This window comes from Aythya fuligula, chromosome 1 (genome assembly GCF_009819795.1).
Source record: "Aythya fuligula isolate bAytFul2 chromosome 1, bAytFul2.pri, whole genome shotgun sequence".
NCBI lineage: Eukaryota > Metazoa > Chordata > Aves > Anseriformes > Anatidae > Aythya > Aythya fuligula.
The window spans coordinates 1,400,626-1,415,271 of record NC_045559.1 but is presented as its reverse complement, the minus strand read 5'-3'; the positions used below and the strand labels follow the sequence as shown (position 1 = coordinate 1,415,271).

General features: G+C 55.2%; 1 protein-coding gene across 5 annotated transcripts in view; it reads right to left on the bottom strand.

Annotated features, from left to right (window-relative positions):
• Window positions 1-4,980: 4,980 nt before the first annotated feature.
• Window positions 4,981-14,646, bottom strand: part of NRF1 (nuclear respiratory factor 1) — a 54,112-nt gene continuing 44,446 nt past the window's right edge. For 3 of the 5 annotated variants that reach the window (XM_032188818.1, XM_032188800.1, XM_032188810.1), the window contains 3 exons: window positions 14,182-14,238; window positions 12,705-12,767; window positions 4,981-5,223 (listed from right to left, as the gene is read on the bottom strand). In XM_032188818.1, coding sequence (XP_032044709.1) covers window positions 5,060-5,223; window positions 12,705-12,767; window positions 14,182-14,238 — 284 coding nt within the window. In that variant the 3' untranslated portion in view covers window positions 4,981-5,059. The remainder of the gene's footprint in view (window positions 5,224-12,704; window positions 12,768-14,181; window positions 14,239-14,646) is intronic. The other 2 variants (XM_032188826.1, XM_032188834.1) reach the window with 2 other exon arrangements.

The window sequence follows — 14,646 nt, the reverse complement described above, 5'->3', positions numbered from 1 at the left end:
AAACAGGCCAAAACGGGGGTGCGAGCTCGCTACTCCTGTTCTGTGTATGGCACTGGTAGAATTCACTGTGCAACCCCGCGGTCAGTGAATTACCATAGGGCCATAAACAGAGCAGAGAAAGACCCGCGAGCCCCACGGGGCCGACGCCAGGCCGCCCGGCCCGCTTTGGCACTAGCACATTTTTGCTTTTGTCTCTGCGTTTTGAGCAATTATGTGTAGTGCCAATATGGGAGGAGGCGGAGAGAGCAGCGAGGGGTGGGGGGGGGACACGCGGCGGATTTACCCCCCCTGTGAGTCCCCAACAGAGCTTTGGGGCCAAGGAGAGATGGAAACGTGCCCGAAATGTGGATGGGATGGGGCAAATTCTCCATTTTTTGGTGTTGGGGTAAATTCCCCATTTTTTGGTGATGGGGCAAAATCCCCATTTTTTTGGTGTTGGGGTAAATTCCCCATTTTTTGGTGATGGGGTAAGTTCCTCATTTTTTGATGATGGGGTAAATTCCTTGTTTTATGGTGATGGGGCAAATTCCCCGTTTTTTTGGTGTTGGGGTAAATTCCCTACTTTTTGGTGATGGGATAAATTCCCCATTTTTTGTTGACGGGGCAAATCCCTCATTTTTTGGTGTTGTGGTGCCCATCCCCAGCCCCTGGAGCACCTCAAATATCCATGGGGGCAGCGTCAGGGCGCTGCTCGACCCCAGCTGGGATTTTTTGGATGGAAGGGGGATTTTTTGGGGGTTTTTATTTATTTATATTTTTTTTCAGCTTTCCGTCCCGGCCCTGGGGCTGCTTTTGGCAATGGTAGAACTCACACTGGTGCGGTAGCAGGATCCGGTGGTTCTAGACTTGCCAACTACAGCCCCGGGGAACCGCCGCAGACACGGCCCCCCCCCAGCACCCATGGGTGCTGCGGGCACCCTGCTCACCCCCCCCACCCCAGAACCCAGGGCTGTGCTTTGGCTTGGGGATCCTAAAATGGGTTTTTGGGGGGTTTTTGGGGGTTGGGAGCGGGTCCTGCTGGAAGGGGGTCATTGGAGCATCGCGGCTGCGTGTCCCTGCGTGACTCCGGGCATTGGGAAGCTGGGGGGGGGGGGATTATATGGCCACCTCCTGCCCCCAGCCTGGAGGAAAAGGGGGGGGGGAAACTGAGGCAGAGGCGATGCTGCCGCTCGTCCCTGCCCCATCCCCGGGTGCTGGCGGGGAGGTGACAGCGGTTTTGGGGAGGGGGGAGGCTGAAACTTTGGGTTTGGGGGGGTTCTGGCTCCAGGTTGGGGTTTTGCGGGGTGGGAGGGGGGTGGGGGATGAAGCCCCCACCCCCCCCCCGGTTGGGTGGTGGGGATATGTAGGGCAGCGCCGGGTGATTACGGGGCTTTCGGCGTAAGCCCGGGGAGATGGGATCACGCGGGATTATGGGGCTGCAAAATCACCCGCCCTGGGCTGGGGGCAGGGACGGACGGACGGACGGACGGATGGACAGAAAGGGGGGGGCGGGGGGGGCCTCGTCGCCCACGTGGGGCAGGTTGGGGGGGAGCGCAGGCTGTCCGTCTGTCTGTCTCTTTCCTCATCTGTCCGTCTGTCCTAGCAAACAGCCGTCCAGCCCCCTTCAGCCGTCTGTCCGTCCGTCTGTCCACGCTGTTGTCATCATTTTGGGGGGGGGGGGCAGTCATTCCTCTGTCCGTCTGTCTGGCCGCCTAGCTGCCTAGCCGTACAGCTGTCCGTCCGTCCGTCCAGCCGTGGCTCCAGCCACCGGTCTGTCCGTCTGTCTGTCCATTGGTCCGTCCTTCTGTCCATCCATCCATCCATCCACTGCTCCATCTACCAGTCCGTCCGTCCATCTTTCTGTCTGTCCGTCCGTCCATCCGTCCGTCCATCCGTCCATCCGTCCGTCCATCCATCCATCTGTCCGTCTGTCCATCCATCCATCTATATCCGTCCATCCGTCCGTCCGTCCCCCAAGCACTCCCCATCCCCCCAACACCGGTGCCTTGCCCCTAAGGGCAGCGGGGGGGGCGGGGCACCCTCCCCAGCCCCGCCCCCCCCGATATATCACACCCCCCCCGATATATCACCCCCCCCGATATATCACCCCCCTGATATATCACACCCCCCTGATATATCACATCCCCCTATATATCACCCCCCCCGATATATCACCCCCCCGATGTATCACACCCCCCGCGATATATCACCCCCCCCGATATATCACCCCCCCTGATATATCACCCCCCGATATATCACCCCCCCGATATATCACCCCCCCGATATATCACACCCCCCCTGATATATCACCCCCCCCGATATATCACACCCCTCCCGATATATCACACCCCCCCCAATAACCCCCACTCCCCCAATAACCCCCACCAGGCCCCGCCCCCAGACCCCCCACCCCCCACCCCCAGACCCCAGCAGGGCTCACCCAAGGCCTGCCCCCCCCTCCCACCCCCCAACTGGACCCCATAGAGCTTTTGGGGTCAAACCCTGCATTTTGGGGCCGCTGTGAGCAGCAGGGCTGAGGCTGCGGCAGCAAACCCAGCTGGGACACGGGGGGGGGGGCAGCCCATGCTTGGGGAACCCCAAAAAACCCTCCAAGTACCCAAGGACCCTCCCAGTGCCCAGGTCGGGCTCCCCGTTATGGGGTGGGGATAAAAACGGGGCCGAGCCCAGCGGGGGGCCCCGACCTGCTTATTAAAGCCCGATTAGCACAGATTAAAGCCCGGGGGCAGCGTCTGCCGGGCTCAGACCCCCCCCTGGGGCCATGCTGGCGACCCCATGGGGGGAACCCCAAACTGTAGGGGGAGACGGGACGGGGACACCCCAATTCCCGTGGTGCGGGGCTGGCCGAGCCACGCCGGTGTCTCCTGGTTCCAGCGCTGCCTCGTTGTCCTCCCCGTCCGTCTGTCCGTCCGTCCGTCCGTCCGTCTGTCCGTCCGTCCCCGTTCTTCGTCTTCACGCCCCCAAGGACTGGGATCGGGGTTTTGGGATTCCCAGTATTGGTGCCCCATTGAAGCACGGCGCTGCCGGCCCCGCTCCTCCTGGGGTTGCCCACCCGGTAACGAGCCCCCTCCCCGGGCTACTGGGGGCTACTGGGGGCTACTGGGAGGCTGCGGGGTGGCCACCGAGTGCGTCAAGCACAAATCCTGCCCCCAAACTGGCCCTAAGGGCACGCAGCGGGTGCAGGAGAGCCCCGAAACCCTGGGAAAATGCCCCAAAAGAGGAGCGGGAGGCGTGGGTAGACACATCTGTAACAATTTATTGAAGGAGGCAATAATAATAAGACACCGGGAAAAACAACGTGGGGGGGGGTCCATGCTCTGCTACTCGCCTGGTTTTGTGGGTTTTTTTGTTTGTTTTTTTTGGGGTTCGGGGGGAGGAGGAGGGGAAGGGGGGGGGGAAACCTCTCAGACTAGGAGAACGTCATCTCACCGCCAAAGGAACACGGACGTGGAAGCCACCGACATCTTCACGACGACGATTTAAAAAAAAAAATAAAAATAAAACTCATCGTAATTAAAAAAAAAAAAAAATATATACCCAAAAGTGGAGAAACCAGGACCGCCGCTACGGCAAGCTCGCCCTCCCCTCGTTAAAAGTTTACAGGAGAAATGTGTACAAAGAAACGCTTTTTGATATTTCCCGTATAAAACAAGTAAATACAAGAGTCTGGAGACTGCCTCGGAGGCGGCGCAAGACGCGGAGAACTTTGTGAATGGCCACTTGAAAATCATCGTAATAATAAAAACAGAACAAAAACCGAAAAAATTAAATACCATGCACAACTGCACGCGCCGCGGGGATGGAGGAGGAGATGGGGGGGGCTTGGCTGGAAAGGTTTGGCCCGCTGGGATGTCCCCAAATTGGGGGATCTGTCCCCAGAAAGGCCCCCGTGCACCTTCCCTCCTTTGGAGGGTTTTGGGTGGTGGAGATGTGCCGGGGGGGGACCGTGGAGCAGGACGGGGTGCACGGCTCCCAGGGGATGATTTGGGGGTCCCGGGGGTCCCGGGGGGGGCAGCGGGGTCGGGTCGAGCCCCCCCCGTGGCTCTTTGGCAAGGGAAATTTGGGGGGTGTGGGGGGGGGGGGCTGAGCGCTGGTCCCGGGGTCCCCGGCTCCCTCCCGGCGCAGCCCGAGCTCCTCTCGAGGCGGTTCCCCTCGGTTGCCAAGCCACGCAGGAGGGAATAATAATAACAATAATTATTATTATAATAACAAAGAAGAAAAAAAAAATAACAACAACAACAACAACAAAAAAAACAACCCAAAAAAAAAGATTAAAACGGCAGGTACGTTTTCCAGAGCAGAGGAATTAGAGCGGGTCTCCAGTGTGCACCAAAAAGGGAGCCGGGCTGGCGGCGGCGGTGGTCCCGCGGCAGAGCTGTCCCCGGGGGGGAGCTGCCACCCCCCCCCGCAGTCACACAAGGCGTTTTCCCCCCAGAGGAGGCTTTTCCAAATTCGTGTGTTTTTTTTTTTGTTGTTTTTGTCCTTTTTTTTTTTTTTTTTTTAAATAGAAAAGTCCGCGTTAAAAGCTTTCCATCCTAATTCACCAAGGGCGGTGGCGCAGCCGGAGCAGTCGCAGCCGAGGGCGTCCGTGTGGCCCCCAAATCTCCCCCCCTCCCTCAGCCTCACCCTGCTCCTTTCCACTTTGGGGGAAAAGGGGGCGAAGGGGGGGCTGCTTTCCTTTTGTTTTTTGTTTCTTTTTAACGAAAGTCCCGTTTCTTTTTAACGAAAGTCCCGTCAGAATGTGGCTGCTCGCTCCGACGAGATCAGCGGCGCTATAAAAATGCACTTGACACACACCCTCTGCTATTTCTTTTTTTTTTTTTTTTTCCTTTAAAAAAAAAAAAAAATTAATAATAATAAGGTTAACAAAAACCCCTTTGCTTCCGAAGCTGGGAGGCTCCTCGATGCCACCTGATTTCATCTCTGGAGAGGCGTGGTTTTTCGTGTTTTTGTTTTTGTTTTTGTTTTTTCTTAAAAAAAAAAAATGAAATTTCATTCGCGTTTTAAAGAGACGAGGAAAAAAAAATCACCGCCACGCTCCCGGCACCGCGGGGCACCCCCGTCACTGTTCCAAGGTCACCACTTCCACCGCCTGCCCGTCCACGGTGACGGCACTGTCCGCTATCCGCGTGGTCACGGGGGCCATCGCGACCTGCACGGGGCCGTTCCCCTGGGCCAGGCTGGTCACCACGGTCTGGTACATGCTGACGGGGATCTGGACGAGGCCTGCGGAGACAAAAAAAGGAAAAAAAAAGAAAAAAAAAAAGAAAAAAAAAAGAAAAAAAAAAGGAGAAACGGGGCGGTGAGGTGCGGTAGCGTCGGCTCCCCCAGTGTGGTTTCCCTCCCTCCCAGCCCAAGGGATGAGGGTGGTGTGGATGCCTGGCTCGGTGCGGGCGCCAAAAAGGGGTTTTTTGGGGCTGCACGGAGGCACCGAGGGTTTTTTTGTGGGGTTTTGGTTCTCGGGGGCAGGCGGCGGTTGGGTGAACTCGAGGCTCCCACCCCGACAGCACAGGGCACCCGTGGGGTGAGGCTCGTGGAAGCGCTCGGAGCTGTGGGGTGATGGAGCTCAGCCCTGACCACAAAGCCAGAGAAACCCCCACTGCGACCCCAGTGCTGGGAAGGGAGGATCCAGCACATGGGGGGTGAGCTGGATGGGATTTTGGGGCAGCAGCCCAACCCGTGGGGCTGGAGGTGGCACAGAGCAGCAGGGAGCCCCGAAAAGATTCAAGAGGAAAGAAAGAAGAAATGCGCCAAGGGGGGAGCTCTTCCATCTCCTGTAATGCCATATATCACCCCAAATCCTTCCCTGCACAAGAAAAGGACCCCAACAGCAGCACCTGGTGCCCAGGCAGGGCTCCCAACCTCTCCAAAACGGCCTCTCCAAACCAACTCAGCCTCTCCAAACCAATTCAACCTCTCCAGACCAACTCAGCCCCTCCAAACCAAGTCAGGTTCCAGCTCGCCCCCCCCAAAAAACTTTCGAGCCCGCCAAGCTTTGGGCACCTTCCTGGAGGAAAACGCAGCCGTGGTGAACGTGAGGGGCCGGGGATAGCTGGAAACAGCCAGGGTGATGATAGAACAGAACGAGGCCCCGAGGATATTGTGATGGGAATGATTAAAAGAGGTAGAAAACGCCCGCAGGCAGCAGTGGTGGTAGTGCGGGAGACGCCTGGATGGCAGGCAGGGGAAGGGATCTCGCAGCATTTTGGGGTAACAAACCCTACAGGCCGGCAAGAGGATAGTGGGGTGGCAGCAGGCTTCATCTGCCCCTGTCCCCTGCTGTCCCTGGATGGGTAGGGGGCTTCTCAAAGCGTGATTTAGGGCACATGAGTAGGATATTTCTGAAACCTTCCACATTTCTTGGGACAAAAAGGCTTTTAGGGGTGCCCAAATCCATCCCCTGGAACTCCCAGCCCATGCAGGGGCTAAACAAAACCCTAAATAAAAACCTAAACAAAACCCAAGGGGATGATGGGGGCAGCAGGCTTTCCCGAAATGGCAGCAGGATTTTTTCTGCTTGGGGTTTCTGCGGCAGGGCCCCGTGTCCTGCCCAAGGGCAGCGGGTTTTAACGCCGTGATTTGGCGGCGCGGTGTCCTCGGATAACTCGCCCTGCAGACAGGAAAGCTTTAGGGGCTGAGCGTGCCGCCCGGGTGGGTGACCCCGGCGGAGTTCAGCGTGCTTTGCAGCTCTCTGACAGCCCTCAGCATCCCCGAAGGATCTGCAGATGGGAAAGTTTCGCAGCCCCCCTAGCAAAAAGGGCTGTTCCCGTTCCAAAATGGGGCCACCTACGGGTTCGTGCAGCTCAGCCCCACTTTGGGGTCACCCTCCTGGGGTGACGGCCCGATGCCAACACCTACAGATGTCACGGAGGCAGAAGCATGAAAATTTTGGGGGTGTTTTCTAAGTTTTGGGTTATAAGGCATGGAGATGAGAGCTCACACTCGGCCCCGTTGAAGCAGATCTCCAGTAGGAGCGCCGAGGCTCGCGGCGCAGCCCGATTTAAGCGGGTTCTTGGCACGGAGCAGGGGCCGTGGCCTGGGATGCTCCTGAAATCCCCTCTGCAGACCTACAAGCCTTAAGCCTTTGGGGTAAGTTGGGCTGCTAACCCGAAGGAATCTGCTGAAACTCCCCGAGGTGAGGCTGTCCCCACAGCCACCCCAAAGACGAGGGTCACCGGAGAGGGTGGGAGCCTCCTGGTCCCTCTGCACGGCTCGAAGATGCTGGCCTCGTCCTTGGGGCTGCCAAAAACGGGCTCTACCAAAAGATGATGAGATGGAAAAAGCAAACGGGGCTTTTTTTGGGGGGGAAGGATGAGCTTGTGGCACGTCTCGGGCAGAGTAAGGATGGCTCCGCGAGAGCCGGCGCCGCGCAGATCCCCCCCTTTTTTTTTTTTCTGCGTGGGATTAAAGCAAATCGCCTCAGCATCTGACGTAGCAGCCAGCCTGGCAGGAGCGGTAACAAACCAAAGGAGGAGAGAGGGCGAGGGCTGGAAAGGCTGCCGTGCATTAGAGCAGAGATGATCGCCCTTGGGGGAGAGACGATTAAACTCCTGAGATGCTGTAATCGGGTCTGGGATTGGCCCCGCGCTGCATCTGCTCGGCCCCGCGCCCTGATTAGCCCTAATCTAACCGGCATATGGTAATCTAAAGCGTGGATTTCGGCCCCTTTCAATTGTATTAAAACCAGGAAATCCATTAGACGGAAAAACCAACAACTCGGGAGACCCTGAAAAACACCAAGGAAGCCAAGTTGGGCTGGGTGCAGGCAGGGGAAAGCCCCGGGGAGGGATGGAGGAGGGCTCGCACCAGCCCCGAGCTGCTCCTACCTGGGGAGAGGTGATGAATAATGCACGGAGCGGGCACAAAACTGGCTCCCAGCACGCAGGGGATGATGTGGCTGGGCTCCTGCCTCCCCTTTGTGCAGGGATTTCCTGCTGGCAAAGGTGCTGCTGGAAAAGCTCCCCGGGAAGGAGCGGTGCCGAGCGAGGTGCGGAGCTCGGCAGGGCTCCCCCGGCCTCACCTCGGTGCTGGAAGGGGCTGGGAGAAGCTGGGGAGGATCCAGGCAGGGAATTGGGATGCAGCCAGCACCCACCCAGGCTCTGCTCCCTCGTTGATCTCACCCAAAGGTGCTGGGAAGGGAAGGAGGTGACCGCTGGGTGCGGAGGAAAAGGGGTGCTCAGCACCCGGGGGAGCTGGGGGAAGGCTCTGGGGGCTGAGAGGGGGCACCACAGATCAGGTGCTGGAAGGGATCAGGGAAATCACACTTGGAGAAGGCTCCAGATGTGCTTTAAAGCCACTCCAGGTGATCTCCGGGGCTGGATTTGAGCTGGGGGGGGTGCTGCAAGGAGCAATAAGGAGACAACGGCGCTGCTGCTGCTCCAGCAGGGGTTGCAGCTCACGGGAGGAGGGTGAGGAGCTGGCTCCACCTCTGTCTGGGGGAAACCTCGGGATTCAGAGGGCAAAAATCAGGCAATGACCAGTGGACACCTTACCTGGCGGGGAGCAGCAGCAAGGACAGCCGCCTCGATCCCAAATTTTAGGTTTAACGGCTGCATTAAAGCACAGGGAAGAGGGTGGGGGAGAGGAGGGGGCAGCTGGGCTGAGTTAGGGCACTGGGAACTGGCCTCGAGGTTCAGCAGCCCCCAGATATCCAGGAAAATCAAATGCTCAGGGGTTTGGGGTCAGAGGCAGCTCTGCTTAACCCGACACTTTGCGATCAAAGCGAGCACAGCGCGAGGAAGAGACCACGAACTGCAGCAGCTGGAGACATCTCCCAGTTCCACCAGAGCTGGAACTGGGATGTCTGATGCCGACACGAAATACCCAAACTTTGGGGAAGGAAGCGGTCTCCTCCTCTTTCACGAACAGCAAACTCCTCTTCCTTCGTAGCATCGACTTGTTTCGAAGAGCTGATCTTCTGCAAACAGCCTCAGGAAAGGGAGGATGGTGAGGAAGCAAGAGGCAAACTGAGAAACCACGCGACATGGCTCGAGAGTCCGAAGATGCTCGGCCCTGCAGCGCAGACCCAGCCTGATGGCAGCACGGTGGGCAAGAGAAAATGATGAGATTTTTGTCGACACACCCTCAGGGAGGGCAGAGAAGGAAGACTGAGAGAGGGATGCCATCAACAGAGGTGATTTTGTTGTTCTGAGAGCTGCCAAGCCACAGGAATCGCTGCTGTGGGTGCCTGGCAGCGGTGAGGAGCACGGCTCCGCGGCCACCACGTAGCACAGAATAATTGCTCTTGGGATTTCTCTGATGGGGCAGAACAGATAATGCACAGCGACCCCAAAAATCACCTTGGAGAGCCCCAGCAGAGCACAGTACGTGGTTTTTTTTTGACACAACCTATCCATCGAATGCCCAGACCTCAACGGAGGGACAGGGTCTTCCTCCAAACGGAGCCCAGAGCCCACGTGGGATGAGGAGAAGCCAAAAGCCAGATGCAGCTCTGCTCCTGGAGATCTTCTGGCACCGAGCAGAGGAAGCAGATCCAAAGCAGCGAACGCAGAAGTCGGTAGCTCTTGAGCAGCCTCACAGGTCCCCCCGAGCAATTCTGGAGCTCTGAAGGCTTCATGGTGCTCTGGCCAAGGATGGAGAAGGCTGAAAGGAGGGAGATTTTCCACTGGGATTCCTCAACCGTTGACTTCCAGCTCCTTTGGCTTGCTTCAGTCTCCTTAGCACTGGAGGGAACCCAGCACAAACTGCTTAGTGACCCCAGCAGCTTGCAGCAGATATTCCTGTGATTTCTTTCCCCCTCCTCTGGAGGCACAGGGCCAAGGCACTTTCTAGGCACCACGGGGCCAGGCAGCCCCGCAGGTCCCCTTATTGCAGCCCTTGGTGCAGAGCTGAAGGCAATGTTTGAAGCCACGATGGCAAAATTCTTGTAGATGAGTCAAATTAAGAAGTGTGAGGGCGTTAATGGACAAAGAAGAGGATCGGGGAGATCTCCAAGCAAGGAAACATTCATTTTCAGTGGGCAGCAGAGAGAAATTGAAACAGCACTGGGTCTGTACACGCAGTACAGTCCACAAATCCATCAGAAGTGATGCAAAGAGGAGACTAACCCCATCGCCTTTGCCACAGGAGAGAAAAATAAGAGAGTTTTTAAAATAAGAGAGTTTTTAAGTGCAGCATGAGAGCTGCAGGAGGTATTGGGGGTAGGGAGGAAGCCAACCATTAACCAGAAGTTTGTGAAGCTCCGGATCGACCTGCGTGGGGAAACACCACTTTTAGAGCCAGCGGAGACTGATGGTGGCTCAGGCACGGGGCTGGGGTAGGCAACCACTGGAATTCCCTTCCAGCCTGTTAAATGAAGATTTTGGAGGCTCCACTCGGTGTAAAGAAGCGATGGGTCACAGCCGGGAGTCACCAGCCAAGCAAATTTAAGACAGGGCTAGGACACGCTGGGCAAATCGGTTGGCACTAGAGGGATTTCTTGATGGTAAATCCAGTTCCTAGTCAAGCAGGGGATCACCCCTTCCTTCCAGCCACACATCATTTATTTTAGCATCCTGGCAGAGCAGCAGGGCCCCTACTACCTTTACTGCTGCCAGTTTTAGGAAGGACACTCACACAGACAGAAAGCCAACCGGGAATTGGCTTGCCAAAATTTCCAGAAATCATCATCCTGTACGGGGAAATCCCTGACTATGGAGGAGAAATATTTGCAAAATATGTGTTCCTCAAGATAAGGTGTTGACGTGACACCGTGGATGGGGTTTCACCCAAAGCCAAGCATTTAAGAGGGTCTGACAGTGGTGATGAAGGAGGAAGACATCTCATAAAGGCACCTACTTTAAGATGAACTGTCCTCTGAGAGCGTGCCTCTCTCTCTCCTAACGACTGCTGGAGGATCAATGTCTACCTCAAATTAGATCTCTTACAACAAGATGATGGTTTGAAGGGCTTCCACGATCAGAAACGCCTTACTGACAAGTCACAAGAAGTCCAGGCAGGGATTTAAGCTTGGAGAACCTTCCAGGCACACAACAGCCACAGCTCACCCCTGCACAGCCTCTGTGCCATTCACATCCAGACACAAAAAATGATAATTTGAAAGAAGCCCCTGTCCTTATTCTGCCTGCCAACCTCAAGCACAGCCCGAGGTCAGCCATCACCTGTCTTTTCAATCCCTTTCGGGTCAAAACCACAACAAGGGACCTGAATTTTGGTAGCAGAGAAGAGTCACGGGCGCTCACAGAGCTCTGAGTGTTGCAGCCCAGGAGGTTCCAGATCCCTCGACTCTTCCTGAGACCAGCAGATAAGCACAGGAGACAATGCTAACCTCTTGTATACGCCTCTGTTTTCGTCCTCTCTACATGGAGGGAAGGGTCACAGCTCAGCCAAGACCTCAAATGCCTTTGGGCTCATCTCCCTTAGCCCTTGGTCCTGCCTCTGTAGAAGAGGAAGGCAAAACAGCCTCACGAAGGGACCACTCGGACACTCAGGGCTGGTTCGTGGGTGCCTCCCAAATTGTTCCAGGCACAGGCCAAGAGAACACCCGAGCCTGGTCCTCATCCTGAAATTAGGATCTAGAGGACACCGATCCCACTTGGCAAGAGCCCTGAAGTGGATTAGGATGCTTTTAGGGCTTTGCTTTGTGTTGTTGTTTGCTCTGTTTGTGGGGTTGTTTTTTTTTTTTTTTGTATGTGTGCTCTTTCTTTTTCTTTCTTTCTTTCTTTCTTTCTTTCTTTCTTTCTTTCTTTCTTTCTTTCTTTCTTTCTTTCTTTCTTTCTTTCTTTCTTTCTTTTTCCTTCCTTCCTTCCTTCCTTCCTTCCTTCCTTCCTTCCTTCCTTCCTTCCTTCCTTCCTTCCTTCCTTCCTTCCTTCCTTCCTTCCTTTCAAGTTTTTGTTTGCTCGTTTTCTGCAATTACAAAAGCTTTGCCAAAAATAAACAGTGGGGCTGAATCCTGATTGACAAAAAGCTCAGTCCCCAACCTACTACGTGACATACAGACAGAGACTGAGCTGTGTCCACACAATTATCCCCTCTGACACCCAGGCTCGCCCCCCTGGCCCAGCCACGACCCCCAGTCTTCGAGCAGCGGGGACAAACACCTCCTCCACCGGCGGCACTTCACAAGCACCACGCATCTCTCTGTCCTTGCAGCCCTTTCCTGACACCCCCGAAGTCCTCCACCTGCAATCATCTACGGCGAGGAGAGCAGCACGAGGAAAAATTGACAATTATTTTTTAACATTGGAAACATCGGAAGGGATCAATGGGAAAGGCTGGGCTTTCCGTTCCAGCTGGGTTTCAGCGGAGCTGAAAATCCCCGTTTTTGCTCCATTTTTGCTTCCCCTCCCCCTTTTTTTTTTTTCATTTAAAAATATTTAAAAAAAAAAAAAGAGGGGGAGGGAGGAAGGGTGAGTGGGAAAGGAACACCAGCTTGGTATCCCGATGGATTAACTTGGTGCTTTCGGCTCTTGTGTCCTACAGAAGGCAAGCTGCCTCTCCCTCTCCCCTCCGTGGTGTGCCGAGGGTGATTTTAGAGCTGGAGAGCAGGACCTGGGCATCGGCTCAGGCCGAATAAAGCTGGATCTGGTCAAGCCTGGTTCTCACACAGGCTTCACACCCCCAGCAGCGGGTCCCCAGGGCAAGGCCCTCTAAACCCGAGCCAATCTGGTGGGGAGGAAAGGTGACAAACACGCGAAGAGGAGTCTAAACATGCATGCGTCTACCTGTATAATGAAAGCTTTTTTTACCGTGCTCCACAGACGAAAGCTTAACGAATAACCCTTCTAAGCTTCCTTGATCGGCTGGCTTTGCTGTGGAGTGAAGGGCACACCTGATAAGATTAGCAGTCTATCACGGTCGGTCATGTAGAGAGGAAACACAGTTAAAAATAGAGAAAGGACAGCAGCCCCTAACGTCTGCTCCCCGCGGGGTCTGCCCCTCTCGCAGCCTGCTTTCTGGGAACCAGAGGGGAGCTTTTCCAGAGAGGTGCCAAAGAAACTGGAGGCAGGAAAGCCCTCAGAATGGATTCAGAGTCTGTTCCTCTGATGATACGTCAGGTATTAAGCTGGTGGTTGCACGGGCAGGCAGTGCAGCACCTTAATGTTTCTGGGCCATCACCTAATAGGGGCTCCCTCTTCTATTTTGCCAGAAATTCTTTACTGAGGTGCCTGCTGTGTTACTAACATCCACACAGTCTCTTCCAGAGGAAGAACTGCGTGTCGAGAGTGATTCTTGTCCTTAAATCCTTGAGGATTCTGTGTTTTCTGCATGGTTTTATTAAAGACTACTGTGAGAATGAAGGCAGGGAACCATCTGAAGTGATAAAACGTTGTTATTACTTGAGCTTGACTGACTAAAACTCGTTTTAGAAGTGATCTGAATTGAAAGTCTCTTGTTGTGGTACTAAAATATCACATATGCTAATGAAACATCATTATTTGGCAGAGTTTTTGCAGAAATAACACCCCGGGCATCCTTGCAAATCAAATATAGTGCAAGGATGTTAAAGGCCAGCTGTGCCCAGAGTCCTTTGGCCAGCACAGCAGCCAGGGATGCGCACACACGAGCTCTTGTGTGAGGGTTTCTGCTACCTTGAGCCCATCATTTCTTAAAACCGACGGGCGTTGAAGGCGTAGCTGTGGGGTTTTCTTCCCTTCCTGCTGTTGCTTTACGCCTGCGTTGGGTTCGTGACCTTCAAAAAGATGAATTTTACAAATCCAAAGATCACAACACCCCGCAGCCCCAGCCGTTACCCCGGTGCTTGGGGGGTTATTAAGCTGCACGCTGAGCCCAGCTCCGGCCTCCTCACTGATTCTTTACTTAAGTAACACTTAGAAGAGAGCTCGGCTTGCGTGAGGCTAACGGGATCGGGCTGCAAGGCATTAACCCCGCAGGCGTGCACGTCTCCACCCCGCAGCCAGGCCAGGGTCCAGCCCAGAGCAGCGGGGCAGACGGCCACCACGAGATGCTCCGATATAAATCCACGTCTCTGAATATAAAAATCCATCTCTCCAAATGTAAATCCGTATCTCCAAGGTTTGATATCTGCCCCTTAGAAGCGTGAAAGGAGGTGGGGAAAGACAGGAAAGAGAGACAGAGGGATAGACACAGCCCTTTCACCCCCGAGAAACACCACAGTGTCAGGAACCTCAAGGAATGAGTTGGCGATGCCAACGACAGCTAAATCCCGTTATTCCAAAACTACCACCACAAAAAGCCACTCACCTGATAAACTCTCTGCTAGGCTCCACTTGCAACCTGAACAGTCTGCTGCTAGGATGCCTGACAATAAAATGCAAGTGTAAAAGGCTGAACACAGGCCAAAGGCTACCGTCACGGGGGGGGGGGCATTAGGTGGGGTAATTCGGGTACGGATGGGACATACAACCTGTTGCTTAACGGGTGGGCTGGAAGAGAAAACACTCGTGACCCTAATTTCGTTCAGTGGCCACCGTAGGAGCAGCACCCCAGCGTCAGGCACGGTAAATTTAATATTTCTGCCTCCGTGCGGAGCGTGGGGTGCAGAGGTGGGAGGCAGAGCACGCGGGAGGCTGGGCTCTTTGTGCTGCAGTCGGGAAACCTTTGAGATGGATGGCTTAATTGGACCAGAGAGGTTTGATGAGAGCCGGCTGCGCAGGGCAGAGAGGAGTAAAATCCATCCCGGAGAAGCGAGGGCCACCTCCGAGCCCG